The 16559-nt window shown below is 48.1% G+C and overlaps 1 protein-coding gene across 5 annotated transcripts in view; it reads right to left on the bottom strand.

Moving 5' to 3' along the window:
* Nucleotides 1-16559, bottom strand: part of LOC122543993 (solute carrier family 22 member 6-A-like) — a 55056-nt gene that overhangs the window by 3291 nt on the left and 35206 nt on the right. For all 5 annotated transcript variants that reach the window (XM_087983818.1, XM_087983819.1, XM_087983817.1 and 2 more), the window contains 5 exons: nucleotides 14254-14377; nucleotides 10303-10418; nucleotides 9309-9523; nucleotides 6724-6832; nucleotides 5906-6109 (listed from right to left, as the gene is read on the bottom strand). In XM_087983818.1, the coding sequence (XP_087839944.1) occupies nucleotides 5906-6109; nucleotides 6724-6832; nucleotides 9309-9523; nucleotides 10303-10418; nucleotides 14254-14377 (768 nt within the window). The remainder of the gene's footprint in view (nucleotides 1-5905; nucleotides 6110-6723; nucleotides 6833-9308; nucleotides 9524-10302; nucleotides 10419-14253; nucleotides 14378-16559) is intronic.

Here is a 16559-nt window from a genome sequence, read left to right as displayed (position 1 = left end):
TCCAGGGATGTGCAGGTTAGGGTGGATTGGCCATGCTAAATTGTCCCATTGTGCCCAGGGATGTGCAGGTTAGGGTGGATTGGCCGTGCTAAATTGTCCCATAGTGCCCAGGGATGTGCAGGTTAGGGTGGATTGGCCATGCTAAATTGTCCCATAGTGTCCAGGGATGTGCAGGTTAGGGTGGATTGGCCATGCTAAATTGTCCCATAGTGCCCAGGGATGTGCAGGTTAGGGTGGATTGGCCATGCTAAATTGTCCCATAGTGTCTAGGGATGTGCAGGTTAGGGTGGATTGGCCATGCTAAATTGTCCCATTGTGTCCAGGGATGTGCAGGTTAGGATGGATTGGCCGTGCTAAATTGTCCTATAGTGTCCAGGGATGTGCAGGTTAGGGTGGATTGGCCGTGCTAAATTGTCCCATAGTGTCCAGGGATGTGCAGGTTAGGGTGGATTGGCCATGCTAAATTGTCCCAAAATGTCCAGGGATGTGCAGGTTAGGGCGGATTTCCGTGCTAAATTGTCCCATAGTGTCCAGGGATGTGCAGGTTAGGGTGGATTGGCCATGCTAAATTGTCCAATACTGTCCAGGGATGTGCAGGTTAGGATGGATTGGCCGTGCTAAATTGTCCCATAGTGCCCAGGGATGTGCAGGTTAGGGTGGATTGGCCGTGCTAAATTGCCCCATAGTGTCCAGGGATGTGCAGGTTAGGGTGGATTGGCCGTGCTAAATTGTCCCATAATGCCCCAAGATGTGCAGGTTAGGGTGGATTGGCCATGTTTAATTGTCCCATAGTGTCCAGGGATATGCAGGTTAGGGTGTATTGGCCATGCTAAATTGTCCTATAGTGCCCAGGGATGTGCAGGTTAGGGTGGATTGACCGTGCTAAATTGTCCTATAGTACCCAGGGATGTGTAGGTTAGGGTGGATTGCTCGTGCTAAATTGCCCCATAGTGCCCAGGGATGTGCAGGTTAGGGTGGATTGGCCGTGCTAAATTGTCCCTTAGTGTCCAGCGATGTGCAAGTTAGGGTGGATTGACCGTGCTAAATTGCCCCATAGTGTCCAGGGATGTGCAGGTTCGGGTGGATTGGCCATGCTAAATTGTCCCATAGTGCCCAGGGATGTGCAGGTTAGGGTGGATTGACCATGTTTAATTGCCCCATAGTGTCCAGGGATGTGCAGGTTAGGGTGGATTGGCTGTGCTAAATTGCCCATAGTGCCCAGGAATGTGTAGGTTAGGGTGGACTGGCCCATGCTAAATTGCCCATAATGTCCAGGGGTGTGCAGGTTAGGGTGGATTGACCATGTTTAATTGCCCCATAGTGTCCAGGGATGTGCAGGTTAGGGTAGATTGGCAGTGCTAAATTGCGCCATAGTGCCCAGGGATGTGCAGGTTAGTGTGGATTGACCGTGCTAAATTGTCCTATAGTGACCAGGGATGTGCAGGTTCGGGTAGATTGGCCATGCCAAATTGTCCCATAGTGTCCAGGGATGTGCAGGTTAGGGTGGATTGGCCGTGCTAAATTGCCCCATAGTGTCCAGGGATGTGCAGGTTAGGGTGGATTGGCCATGCTAAATTGTCCCAAAATGTCCAGGGATGTGCAGGTTAGGGTGGATTTGCCGTGCTAAATTGTCCCATAGAGTCCAGGGATGTGCAGGTTAGGGTGGATTGGCCGTGCTAAATTTTCCCATAGTGTCCAGGGATATGCAGGTTATGGTGGATTGGCCATGCTAAATTGTCCCATAGTGTCTAGGGATGTGCAGGTTAGGGTGGATTGACCATGTTTAATTGCCCCATAGTGTCCAGGGATGTGCAGGTTAGGGTGGATTGGCTGTGCTAAATTGCCCATAGTGCCCAGGAATGTGTAGGTTAGGGAGGATTGGCCATGCTAAATTGCCCATAATGCCCAGGAATGTGCAGGTTAGGGTAGATTGGCCGTGCTAAATTGCCCCATAGTGTCAAGGGATGTGCAGATTAGGGTAGATTAGCTGTGCTACATTGTCCCATAGTGCCCAGGGATGTGCAGGTTAGGGTGGATTGGCCGTGCTAAATTGTCCCATAGTGCCCAGGGATGTGCAGGTTAGGGTGGATTGACCATGTTTAAAAGCCCCATTCCTGAAGAAGGGCTTATGCCCGAAACGTCGATTCTCCTGTTCCCTGGATGCTGCCTGACCTGCTGCGCTTTTCCAGCAACACATTTCCAGCTCTGATCTCCAGCATCTGCAGACCTCACTTTCTCCTCATGTTTAATTGCCCCATGGTGTCCAGGGATGTGCAGGTTAGGGTAAATTGACTATGTTTAATTGCCCCATAGTGTCCAGGGATGTGCAGGTTAGGGTAGATTGGCCATGTTTAATTGCCCCATTTTGTCCAGGGATGTGCAGGTTAGGGTGGATTGGCCGTGCTAAATTGTCCCATAGTGTGCAGGGATGTCTAGGCTAGGTGGGTTAGTCATGGGAAATGCAGGGTTGCAGAGATGGTGTGAGTTTAGGTGAGATGCTCTTCAGAGGGTCAGCATGGACTCGATAAGCTGAATGGCCTGCTTCCATACTATGGGGACTCTATGATGAAATGTGACACAGACTATGTGCTATATGGCTGAGGAGGTGAGCTGAAAGATACTTCAAGTGGGATTTGCTGTTTCCCGAAACTCGACTTCAGCATTGTCTTTACTTTTGATGGAAGCTGGGGTGATGACGTATCTTAACTGCGAGCGTTTGCTTTGTTGTGTGGGCGAATTATAGACACAGGGTCAACAGTCCTAACAAACCGTGCATTCACACAACCCTACAAATGTAGAAACGTGTCCCGAGACATTTTGGGCAACATAACAAGAGCAAACTGGGTGTCAAGCCAAAAGATAATGGGAATGGTGACCAGGAGACTAAAGCAATTTTAATGAGGAAATGAGGAATGGGAGTTGGAAGAAATGAAGATTGGGAGTTGGAAGAGTTTGGAAGGAAATTTTAATGAATGGGACCTAGTCAATGGCCTATTTAGGGAGAGAAATACACAAGGGTCAGAGGAGTGGTAAGTTTGGTCATGAGCTGTAGGGGTAAAGAGGTGATGGAGAATGGGAGAAGTGAAGCCACGAAGACCCAAATTTAAATACAACGGCGGAGGACATTAGAATGTTAATTCTCAAGGTGCCAGAGGTGTGGAAAGGGGGTTTCAGTGATGGGTGATCTGAGAGACAGGTGGAGGTGAGCAGTGTTGCAGGGATGGAAGTTGGCTGTCTTTAATGTGATTGGGATGTGAGCTGGGTAGCTCAGACTCAAAATGGACACCGCAGGTATCATTTGTTTAGCTCAATCTGAGATGGTAGCTGGGGCGGAGAGTTGAGTCAATGGCTAGGGGCATATGGAATTAGCAGAAGATCCTTACGAGTTGGGAGGCCATGTTGCGGCTGACATTGTCATTGGTGAGGCCACATTTGGAATACTGCTGGTCTGGTCTCCCTGCTATAGAAAAGATGTTGTGAAACCTGCAAGGATTCAGAAAAAATTTACCAGGATGTTGTCAGGGTTGGAGAGGTTGAGCTGTAGGGAGAGGCTGAGTGGGCCGGGGATGTTTTCCCTGGAGCTTCGGAGGCTGAAGGGTTAACGAAGGCAAAGAAAGGAACAGGCCCTTCGGCCCCTCCAAGCCTGCGCTGATCCAGATCCTCTTTCTAAACCTGTTGCCTATTTTCTAAGGGTCTGTACCCCTCTGCTCCCTGTTCCTTCATGTATCTGTCTAGATACATCTTAAATGATACTATTGTGACCTTATAGAGGTTTATAAAATCATGAGGTGTAAGGATAGGGTGAACAGCCAAGGTCTTTTCCCCTCAGTAGGGGAGTCCAAAACCAGAGGGCATAGGTTTAAGGTAAAAGGGGAAAGATTTAAAAGTGACCTAAGGGATAATTTTTTCACACAGAGGGTGGTGCGTGTATGGAATGAGCTGCCAGACGAAGTGGTGGAGGCTGGTACAATGACAGCATTTAAAAGGCATCTGATTGGGTACATGAATAGGAAGGGTTTGGAGGGATATGTGTCAAGTGCTGGCAAATGGTACTAGGTTAGTTTAGAATATCTGTTGGAATGCACGAGTTGGATTAAAGGGTCTGTTTCCATGCTGCACATCTCTATGACTCAAATACTTTCAACTTCCTATTGTTCAACTCAGAGAAATTCTGTCCCCCAAGGACAGAGGTTAGCCAAGCATTCTGGTAACACTAAGGCAGTACCAAGAGGGCTGGTGAATTCAACATACACCTGGAATTCACCTCACGTCCTACACGTGGATGAGGAAGAGGAGGGGCCCAGGAATATCGTTGAGTGCCTTCAGAAGTAATGTTGTATGGGACTGGGAGCTGACGGTGTCGTGATGATGTTGCTGGTAATCCCGAGAAGCCAGCTGAGGCTTTGGGGATTATAGGTTCAAATCTCGCCAAAACAACTTGTGGAGCTTAAATTCAACAAACAAAATCACTAATGGTGACTCGGAAACTTCTATCGATTGTTGTAAGAACACATTACGCTCAATAATGTCCTTCAGGGAAGGAATCCTGCCATCCTCAGCTGGTCTGAACTGCATGTGATTCCCAGTCCACAGTAATGTGATTGACAAGAACATGCTCCCTGAAATGCCCAACCCAGTTCAGGGGCAATTAAGGGTGGGCAACAAACACAGTGACCCCCCTCCCCACATGAAGGAAAAAAGATGAAGTTGCCCAGCTAAGAGTGAACAAAGTGTACTGAGCTGGAGAGTAGAAACCAAGTGAGAGAGTCATTTTTAACGGAAACAGTTCCTTCGGCCCAACCAGTTCGTGCCAACCATAATCCCAAACTAAACTAGTCCCACCTGCCTGACCCATATCCCTCCAAGCAGGCAGGTGGGATTAGTTCAGCTTGGGATTATGTGGCATGGGCTGGTTAGACCGAAGGGTCTGTTTCCGTGCTGTATGACTATCAAACCTTTCCTATTCATGTACTTATCTGAATGTCTTTTAAACCTTATTACTGTACCCACTTCCACCACTTCCTCAGGACGTTCATTCCACACATGAGCCACCCTGTGTATAAAAAGGTTGCTCCTCATGTCTTTTTTAAATCTCTCCTCTCTCACCTTAAAAAAACGATTCCCCCACTCTTGAAATCCCCCACTGTGGGGAAACGACAGCTACCATTAACTCTATCCATACCCCTCACTATTTTATCAACCTCTATAATGTCACCTCTCAACCTCCTACGCTCCAGTGAAAAAAGTCTCAGCCTTTCTTTATAAATCAAACGTTCCATACCCAACAACATCCTGGTAAATCTCTACTGAACCCTATACAACTTAATAATATTCTTCCTATAACTGGGCCACCTGAACTGGGCATGGTATTCCAGAAGACGCCTCATCAATGTCCTGTATAAACTCAACATGATGTCCCAACTCATGTACTCAAAGGACTGGGCAATGAAGGCAAATGTGCCAAATGCATTTTTGACTGCCCTGTCTATAAGTGTTGCAAACTTCAAAGAATGATGTACCTGCATCCCTGGGTCCCACTGTTCTACAACACTACCCAAGGTCCTACCATTAATGGTATAAGCCCTGCCCCTGATTGTTGTACCAAAATGCAATATCTCGCATTTTTCCAGATTGAACGTCCGTGATGTGGTGTGGTCAACTGTCTAAAAAGTTGCTAAGAGAGTAAAGGTATCAAGGTCACAGTTAGAGGGAAACCGCTCTGAATCCCTGATGAGTAGTTCCAGACAGGGTGATCTGTTGGAGAACCTGGAGTGGTGGGAATTGGGAGTGTCAGTCAACACGATGGCTTAAGTGTGGGGAGGCCAATATTCTCCAATGAATGGCATGTTATCCGTAGGTCAACCAACAATGCAAATCAAAGAGAAAATTGCTAGGAGTTACAGACCTGTTCTCCACCTCCTCGATGGTGTCTGGCAGTGGGACATTGAGAGTCTCCGGAAGCAGAAAGCCGGCAATTCCGGAGATTATCGCCATGCCGCCGTAGGTCGCCATCGGCAGAAACGCAACGTAATCGCCCGTTATTTTCACAACCGGTGCCACCATCGCTCCGATGCGGGCCATGGTGGTCACGAGACCCATTCCTGTCTGCCTACAGAGGCAAGCAGAGAATCAGAGGCTGTTGCTAGATTGTTGCCCCCATCCCATTGTTATGAAGGTGCTGACACCCGCTTACCATAATCTCCGAGCATTAGCGAGGACCTTGTCTAGTTAACCCTGGCAAGACCCTGGTAGTTATTGCAGCCTTATCTGACAACTTTCTCACCTGCTGTCCAGGACTTGTATATTTTCGTTCCAGTAGCACTGAGCACCCCATTTGCCCAACAATTAAGTAGGTTTGAGGCAGGTCTCTGGAGGCTGGTGATGTCAAGGAATGGGGATGTGGCGCAGGGAGATGCATTGAGGTGATGATCATCAGGCTCAATGGGCTGAATGGCCTACTCCTGTTCCTATGTACAGCATAAGGCACATCCTGGCTTTGATACTTCTATTCTGTGAAGGCCCAGCAGTGCATTAAGCAGCTTCTTTATCCAGAGACCATTCAGGGAGCCCTACCTTATGCATCTTAATGGCAAAGTGTTTTTGAATGCTGCTCACACTGATCCTCTATCTCAGCATCTTTCTATCTTTTGCCCCAAGAATGTCACTCGATCTCTCAGTCCAGTTTTGCTGGCCTCAGTGGTTGCGCAGAACAGGAGAACCCACCTGACCACAGTTGGGTAGAGTTCACCAGCATGGAGATAGCAGCAGCTGAACGCCGTTGCGAGACATCCTTTCCCAATAGCAGCGAATGACGTTCGCAGGGTCTCCATGTCTGTGGGGGGGGGGGGGGGGGGGGGGGGGAATGGAGAAATGGGAACGTCAGCGCCAATAACAGTGTACCTTCGATGGAGAAACGTTGCTCACGGGGAGGGAAATAACGACAAGTGCTGCAGAAACTCAACACGGGTCTGGTAGAATCAGTACAGAGCGTGAGAAACAGAGTTAACCTCTGGGATGGAACTGGAGGGGGCTGGAAACAGGATGGGTTTCATACCGTGGGGAAAGAGGATAAAGGAGCGAGGTGAACAGGTGGAACCCCAGAGCAAGAGGCCAAAGGAGTGCCAATAGCAGTAGAGGAGCGATAGAGATGAAATGTCGGTGTTAATGATTGGTGTTGACAGAGGAAGTTGGATCAGATCCACTGAAAGACAATGGCGGTAAGCAAAATGGAGGACAAGGTTCATCTTCTGCAGTTGTTAAACTCAATATTGAGTCTTAAAGGCCTGTAAACTGCCAAAGTAAAAGATAACGTGTTGTCCCTCAGGTTTGCATTAGGCTTTGCTGGAATACAGGATAATAATGGAAGCATTTCCAGACTCTCCCCCAGTCCGGAGGGTCTGATGGCACAAGCCTGGACCCATATTGCTGAGCAGCAAGGAATTATAGAATCCCTACAGTGTGGAAGCAGGCCTTTCGACCCATAACGATCCTCCAAAAGACATGTCACCCACACCCACCTACCCTATCCCCGTAACCCTGCCTTTGCTATGTCTAATCCAGCTAGCCTGCAACATCTGTGGACACTACGGACAATTTAGCGTGGCCAACCTATCTTTGGACTGTGGGAGGAGCACCCGGAGGCAAGCCACACAGACTTCGGGAGAACATGCAGACTCCACACAGGCAGTCACCCGAGGCTGGAGTTGAACCTTAGCCCCTGAAGCTGTGAGGCAGCAGTGCTAACAACTGAGCCACCCAAAGGTGATGGGTGATGACCCCCCCTCAGCCTCAGAAACAACTTTTAGCAGCACATTCAAATGGGATGGTCTGATGGCCAGAGTAACCTTGCTCTCCCTCTGAATGCTGATGCTACAAGATAAGACTCCATTTTCTTGTGTCTCTGACTCAATTCCCACTCGCCTCTGGTGTCGTGCATTTGGGATAGAAGATGGTGTGACAGCACCAAGCCTGAGGCCTGGTTGCCAAAATGGCGCCAACCGCACACACTGGAATATCTCCACAGAGATTCTTTCAGCCCGGCTCCAATCTGACTGGCACACGGAAAAGGCCGGAATGGTCAACTCAGTCACAGACTGAGAAACCAGGAGCCTGACCTTGGAAAGTGTGACTTTTTAGATGTCCTGATTTCTGCTACTGTCTGCTTACTCTAGCATAGCAACTCTGCCTTACGGGCACTGACGACTAGACAGAAGGCAACATAAGGGAGACGGGATTGGTCAGTGGATGTATTGAGGTTGGGAGGCTGGTGCAGAGTGAGAGAGCGAGTGAAGTTTGGAGGGATGGAATTGAGTAGAGAATGTTGGTGTGAGCTGAAGGGAGATGGAGACATTTGAGAAAAATTTGGGAGCTGGGCTAATTACAACATTTGTGTGGATACGGATAGAGAGAGGCATCACTGGGGACGATCTAGAACTTGGCTGAAGTCTAAATAAGCTTCATTAAACATTTTTATTTCAAAACACATGTTGGTCTGATGCAATATTGACCAATAATGCTGAGATTTTTGAAAATAGGAACTGAACGTTGCTTTATCGCTTTGTTTTAGCTTGCGCCTGCAATTACGTCCAAGACTTAAAATAGAAAATAATTTGGGAAGCAATGGTTTAATAAACTGCTTGACATTTTCAGGCAGATTCCTTTGTTGAATACTTTAACACATTGGCACCGAGGGAGATAAAATCTTGGCTGAGTTCCATGGACTAGAAGTGGCCAGTTGGAGCCTCCGTAGAGAGAACCTCTCTCAGCACAACCAGTCGGTAGACTACTGACATCTTCATAGCCTAGCAACGGCTGTGAAATGGCCTCTCTATTGCCTGGTCCTTCTTTGCTAGAGGAGCCGAGACAGATAGACCAGAGTCAGATCTAAGCCAGGCTGGAAGCATCTCTTCAGAGATATTCTAGTGTGTATGGTTGGTGCTATTTTGGCAGCCAGGCCTCAGGCTCAGCACTGATCCTCTACCATGAATGTACAGACGCCCAAGGTAATTGAGTCTTGTCTTGTAGCGTCAAGGCAGACAGGGAGAGCAAGGTTGGTCTGGTCTGGGACAATTCTTGGAACATGCCTGGGGAAAGAAAAGACCCCTTCAGGTCAGGGAAGTGTCCTGTCGATACCACTTCTGGGATCCAGCCGTGCACTGCCGGGTGTTTCAGTCAGGTTTTGCGCCACAAAGTCACAACGTTACCACCTAAAGTAAATCTCCCACATCTTCCTGGAAAGGACACCCCTCCCCGTGTTTAATCTGAGGCCCATTGGAGAGAGAGGGATGTGGAAAACGTATAGGCCTCACCTTTTGGAATGAGGATGTTTGTGATAATGATGCTCCCCGCCAGGATGAGGGAGGTACCTTGTGTGAACCGGCGGCCGATATAACTTAACGTCACAACCCCAATGAGCTTTGCTGGGATGTCCACGGCTCCGAAAATGATCTGGATGAGGTAAATATCAACGCCAAATCCTTGCAGGTCTATCGCTAGCCCGTAATAGGCAAAACTGGTTGAAAACCTGGCAGAGGAAGGAGATGGTTGAGGGTGATTTTGATCAAGTCGCAAACGAAGAGGTGGTGACGTAGTGGCAATGCCTCTGGGCTGGCATTTCAGAACTTCATGCTAATGCCTGGGAGGCTAACACTAATGGCTCTGAATCTACCTTTTCAGATAGTTAAATTTGAATTCAATAAAAATCTGGAGTTAAAACGTGAACCTAAGTGTATGCAGATTATTGTTAAGAACCCACGTTGTTCAATAATGTCCCCGAGGGAAGTTCATCTGTCCCCGGGCCTTAACCAACCAGTCCATGCCGATCATAATCCCAAATTAAACTAGTCCCACCTGCCTGCTTCTGGCTCATATCCCTCCAAACCCTTTCCTGTTCTTGTCCTTATCCAAATGTCTTTTAAACGTTGTAACTGTCCCCGCATCCAACACTTCCTCAGGAAGTTCATTCCACACACTCTCTGCATAAAACAGTTGCCGTGACATCTCGTAAAGCTATAGCCTTCTATCAAGTCTCCCCTCAGCCTCCAGAGAAAACAACCAGAGTTTCTCTAGCCTCTCCCTGTAGCCCATACCCTCTAATCCAGGCAGCCTCCTGGTAAACCTTTTCTGCACCCTCTCCAAAGGCTCCACAGCCTTCCTGTAATGTAGCAACCAGAAGTGAATGTAGCAATCTAAGTGCGGCCTAACCAAAGTCTTATAAAGCTGCAACATGACATCCTGACCCTGGTACTCAATTCCTTGACCAATAAAGTCAAGCGTGTCAAATGCCATTATTTGATAACTTACCAAACAAGCATAGTACAGTAGGCTGTCTTGCACATGACAGGTGTTTTGAACAGGTCCAGCACACTGTATTTTCCCTTGACGTTTGAAATCTCCTTTTCCATACTGGACTTGAGGACCTTTGGGAACACGCACAATGTTATGACACATCAGTATTGAGCACGTCCCTATTCCTTGCAGCATCCAGGCTTATGATCAACCTGTGACTCAGTCTTATTAAGGACCGAAGAGCAGAGTGGGTTTTGTTAACTGAGAAAGTTACTTGATGAGCCAGGGAGGTATAAAAGAAGGCTGGGGACTTCTTTCACTGGAGCGTAGGAGGTTGAGAGGGGACCTTATAGAGGTTCATAAAATCATGAGAGGTGTAGATGGAGTTAACGGTAGGTGTCTTTTCCTCAGGATGGGGGATTTCAAGACTAGGAGGCACTTGAGGTGAGAGGAGACATTTAAAAAGGACATGAGGGGTAAATACTTTTACACAGAGGTTGGTTTCCATGTGTAATGGAGTTCCTGAGGAATCATAGAATCCCTACACTGTGGAAGCAGGCCATTTGTCCCATTGAATCCACACCAGCTCTCTGAACAACATTCCACCCCCCAGACCCACCCTATCCCTGCATTATACCCATGGCTAATACACCTAGTCTGCACATTTCTGGTCACTATGGGTGACTCAGCATGGTCAATCCACCCTAACCAGCACATCTTTGGACTGTGGGAGGGAACCCACACAGACACGGGGAGAATGTGCAAACCGCACACAGACATCCACCAGTGGAATTGAACCTGCGTCACTGGCAATGGTGAGGGAGCAGCGCTAACCACTGAACCACTGTGCCACCCTCAACAAAGTGGGTACAGTTTAAAAGACATGAGGGTAAGTACATGAAGCCGATATGTTCGGAGGGATATGAGCCAGGAGCAGGCATGTGGGACAAGTTTAATTTGGGATTATGTTCGGCATGGAGTGGTCGGACTGAAGGGTCTGTTTCCGTGCTGTATGACTCAATGAGTCTACAGTTTAATCAAGATTGTAAGGAGCTGAAGATAATGCGTGGTAAATCAGCGTTTTGCAGGAGAGTTTAGATATTAGACTGAAATAGAATAAAAAAGTTGGAAAGGTTTTGTGACAATAAAAGTACATTGTCGGAAAAGATTTTTATTTCAATCGACCGAGAGTGCAACAGACAGAGAGGAAATGTAGGATGATGTATTTGCAGCTTTTAAACATGAAAAAGGAAATGTTCAGATGTCCCAGAAATGGAGAATATTGCTGAGGGACAGCTGCCTGAGGCTAGAATGAAGGGATCTAACGATGGATTTTCTTTCATATCCCACGCACGGGTGCAAAGGAGGTTCAGAACAAAGTCCTCATGTGCTCAAAGATGAAACACAGCAGATTCTGGAAATCTGAAGCAAACACAGGGTGGCTTAGTGGTTAGTACTGCTGCCTCACGGCGCCAGGGGCCCAGGTTCAGCTCTAGCCTCAAGCGACTGCCTGTGTGGAGTTTGCACATTCTCCCTGTGTCTGTGTGGGCGTTCCTCCAAAGTTGAGGAAACTGGAGTTGAACATGAACCAGTCTATACCGCCCAGAGATGTGCAGGTTAGGTGGATTGGCCATGAGTAATGGGGATGTGGTGGATTGAGTAAGAGGGTCGATGCAGACTTGATGGGCCGAAAGCCCTCTTCCTGCATTGTATGGATTGTATGCTCTGTTGGAAGGGTGGGGTTACTTTACAGTCTACCCCATACCACGCTTTATGTACTTTTAAGCATGAAAGTGTACATTATCATTTCCTCAGAATGTTACAGAGTACTTGAAAGTCAAAGAATGACGTATTGAAATGGTTTTGGGTTTGCAAAGTTTGATGATTGGGAAAGCTGAGGGAGGAGGCTTTGAGACCCTGCAGAACTCTCGCGGATAATTTAACCAAGCCATCAATTGAACTCTGTGATAAAACGGACTAACAGCCTGTGATAATGGTACAGCAACAGGGATTCCAGCCGAACGTGTTTAGCCGTTTAGTCTGTCACAGCATTTCGGTCAAGGCAGCAATGAGAAGTTTGAGACTTTGCAGCTCTCCTCGTGGGCGAGAGCTGGGCATTTCACAATCAGAGCAGGCAAGGTGTTCAACAGAAAATGACGTGTGGCACTGAAATAACTGCACCGAGGCCGGTATCCCCTCGCCCTTTGTTTACACACAGAGAGTCCCTGACACTGACCCAGCTCCCTCAGAGCCAGCTCTCAGAGTGAGCAGAACCCCGGACACTCCTGTTTACGTATGTCAGCCAGGGCTCCCCCACTAATTGGACCAGGTTAACATATCTGTGACGCCCACTCGGCTGACCCCTTTTCACTCACGCACACACAATTGCTTTCGTGCGTAAAGAGACCTCCTATTGCTTCTCTCACTACCTCAACAGGCCCCAAAGTATTACATTGTGTGGTTGCTGTTGCCGGGCAGATATCCCAACACAGAAAGATCCCATAAACGGGCAATGTGTATCTGGCCAAATTAATTACTTTAATGATGTTGGTTGAGGGCTACAAAGAGATGTTGCTGGGGCTGGAGGGTTTGAGCTATAGGGAGAGGCTGAATAGTCTAGGGCTATTTTCCCTGGAATGTTGGTGGCTGAGGGCTGACCTTATAGAGGTTTATAAAATCATGAAGGGCACGGATAGGGTGAATAGACAAGGTTTCCCTGGGGTTGGGGAGTCCAGAACTAGAGGGCATAGGTTTAGGGTGAGAGGGGAAAAGGGATCTGAGGGGCAACTTTTTCACACAGAGGGTGGTACGTGTATGGAATGAGCTGCCAGAAGAAATGGTGGAGGCTGGTACAATGACAACATTTAAAAGGCATCTGGATGGGGACATGAATAGGAACGGTTTAGAGAGATATGGGCTAAGTGCTAACAAATGGCATGATATTAATTCAGGATATCTGATCGGCATGGACAGGTTGGGCCAAAGGGCTTGTTTCTGCACTGTACATCTGTGACCATATATGTTGACCAGGAATGTTAGAAATTTGTGAACTTGGGTGGCATGGTGGTTAGCACTGCTGTCTCACAGCGCCAGAGACCCGGGTTCAATTCCCGCCTTAGGCGACTGTCTGTGTGGAGTTTGCACATTCTCCCCGTGTCTGCGTGGATTTCCTCCCACAGTCCAAAAGTGTGCAGGTCAGGTGAATTGGCCATGCTAAATTGCCCGAGGTGGGGTGGGTTGCTCTTTGGAGGGTCGGTGTGGACTTGTTGGGCCGAAGGGCCTATGTCCACACTGTAAGTAATCTAATTTTTCGAGGGTGGCACAGTGGTTAGCACTGCTGCCTCACAGCGCCAGAGACCCGGGTTCAATTCCCGCCTCAGGCGGCTGACTGTGTGGAGTTTGCACATTCTCCCCGTGTCTGCGTGGGTTTCCTCCCACAGTCCAAAAGTGTGCAGGTCAGGTGAATTGGCCATGCTAAATTGCCCGTAGTGTTAGGTATGGGGTAAATGTAGGGGTATGGGTGGGTTGCACTTCGGCGGGTCAGTGTGGACTTGTTGGGCCGAAGGGCCTGTTTCCACACTGTAATCTAATCTAATCTAATCTAATCTAAACAGGATACGGCCATTCAATCCATTGAGCTTCACTGCCTTTCTAGCCCTAATGCTGGTCGTTGGACACCAGAGAGGTCGTTCAAAATAGCATTGTGGAATCTTTTCTATCTGTCTGCGGGCTGGGGCAGACGGGGCTTCAGGTTAATGCTGCATCTGAGAGGCAGGATTTCAGGAGGACTGCACCTTCTCACTGCACTGGAAGTGCTAGCCTAGATTTCTCGGTGGCAGAATTTAAACTCACAGACCTCTCCCTAAGGCAATGAGAGTGCTACCATCTGATCCATCAAACAGCAGGTGCATAGTGCACTAGTCGGGGATAACAATGTGTGATTTAAATTTTAAAGTTGGCACTTACAGCAGTGGTGAGTTTCTCCCCATCTTCCTCCTTGCGGTTCAGTTTTGCAACCCGTTTGAGATGTTTCAGAGCCACATCAGCCTTGCCATTCAGAATGAGCCACCGTGCTGACTCCGGGAACCACCTATGGGTGTGACCACAGGGATAGCACCTGAGCAAAAACTCACACAATTCATCAGGGCTATGTCAGTTGTCCGACAGCAGCACAGTAAGTGCTATTTTCTCCCTCCTCTATCCCTTTTTTGATGTCATTCACAGGATGAGGGCATACCACGTTGGGGCAAGAATCAGCCACATTGCTGCGGGTCTGGAGTCACATGTAGGCCAGACCGGGTAAGGATGACAGTTTCCTTCCCTAAAGGACACCAGATGGATTCACGATCATCATTGCACACTTAATTCCAGATTCTTATTGAATTCAAAAATCTGTCACGGTGGGATTTGAACCCAGGTCCACAGAACATTAGCTGGATCTACAGCCCAGCGATTATACCATTGGGCTATCAACTCACCTAGACCTTCCCTACATCAATCATCACCTCCCTCCACTCCACCACTGCCACCCCTCCATCACCTGGAGCGTACGTCGTTGAGAGACGACCGTATAGAAGTTTATAATACCGTGAGGGGTACAGATAGAGTTGATGATAGGTGTGTTTTCCATAGGATGGGGCACTTTTTTAAGATGAAAGAAAAGAGATTTAAAAAGGATATGGGGGCAAATGTTTTACACAGAGGGTGGTTTGTGTGTGGAATGAACTTCCAGAGGAAGTGGTGGATTGTGGGTACAGTCACAACGTTTAAAAGACATTTGGATAAGGACATGAATAGGAAATATTTGGAAGGATATGGGCCAAGCGCAGGCAGTGGGACTAGTTCAGCTTGGGATCATGTGGCATGGACTGGTTAGACCAAAGGGTCTGTTTCCGTGCTGTATGACCCTATGACTATCATTTATTCTGCCAGTGTCAGCTGTCACCTATCTCAACTAGGAGGCCCTTTGATAGCAAGTTAGCACTTTGGGATAGGCATCTCCCACAATCCCCGGTGTTATCCGGCAACCACACACCCTCCGCCAGTCAGCGGGGGTTGATAAAAAGCAGTTAGGAGTGGAAGCCCCTGGGTGGTTTGTCAATTGTAGAAGCTCTACTGATGAGCGGGATGAAGTCAGCTTTTTGTGTGGAGGGTCCTTCATGCCCAAAGTGATCTGGTGTGGATGAAGGTAGCCACCTTTCAGGTCTAGCTAGAAGAGGCTTGTCAAGTAGACAGTGTGGAGTTTATTATCATTACTGCAGCTATTTACACTCTGTATGAATGCAACCTACATTACTCCAGAGACTGTTTGGAGCACTCCAGCCTGGGACCAATATCATCCAAGACCCTAGAATGTGTGTTTTGGTGATATTTACACAGATAAGCATTTATACTTATTCCTGACTGTCTGCGTTAACCAATTCTTAGGTCTTCATTGAATGTGTTTAGTTTGATAATAAATATGTTTATTTAGAAAATCCAATTGATAAATCTTGAAGGTCTTTAATCTTGGGAACAGGAAGAAGGGTCTGTCTTGGACTTTGTGACCTATGGAAAAGTGGGATCCCAGCGACTCTTCCAGCCTCAATCACACCCAAGGCGAATGGGGAAGGAGTCTCCATGTCTTGCCGTCCGTCTCAGCCTTGGCAACAGGCAAGAGGCTGGCAACGAGACAGGTGCAGGGGAGGGTGAGGAAGGACATGGAGTCCGAACTTGCGACTGGGCCAGCTCTTTTCTGATGGGGGTGGGACAGGATTCTGGCAAAGCCAGCTCTGCCCCTGCAAGTTACCTTCGGGAGAGTCTGTAGCGGCCCGGGGCCAAGCAACTCAAAAAGGGGAAGTCACATTGGGAAAGGGTAGGAAGCCAGTCCACCAGGAGAATTTGGGAATCATTCCTGATTCGGCAAGAAGAAACTGTGACCACTCAATCTTGCGCAGTCCGATTTATTACCATCTGAAGAGCGTGTTACCAAATTGGGCAGAACTGTTGAGTGAAGTAATTGCCAACTTGGTCACACTGAGGGAATCCCACTGTCCAATGTCCCAAACCTCTTCTACCACCACGCGTGTCTCACGACATCTAATGGAAGTGGCAGCCTAGCAGTATGTAGTCAAGGTGGGCATCGGTTCAGCTCAGTTGGCTGGACGGTTGGTTGGCAAAGCAGTGGGACACCAGTGCCGTGGGTTCAATTCCGGTTACCGGTTAAGGTTACCATGAGGGACTCTCCTTCTCAACCTCTCCCCCTCACCTGAGGTGTGGTTAAACCTCTGCCA

Source organism: Chiloscyllium plagiosum, unplaced genomic scaffold (assembly GCF_037043375.1).
Source record: "Chiloscyllium plagiosum isolate Xiang-an unplaced genomic scaffold, Cpla_swu_hap1 HiC_scaffold_46, whole genome shotgun sequence".
Taxonomy (NCBI): domain Eukaryota; kingdom Metazoa; phylum Chordata; class Chondrichthyes; order Orectolobiformes; family Hemiscylliidae; genus Chiloscyllium; species Chiloscyllium plagiosum.
The sequence above is the reverse complement of the archived record's forward strand: the minus strand, read 5'-3'. Positions and strand labels throughout refer to the sequence as shown.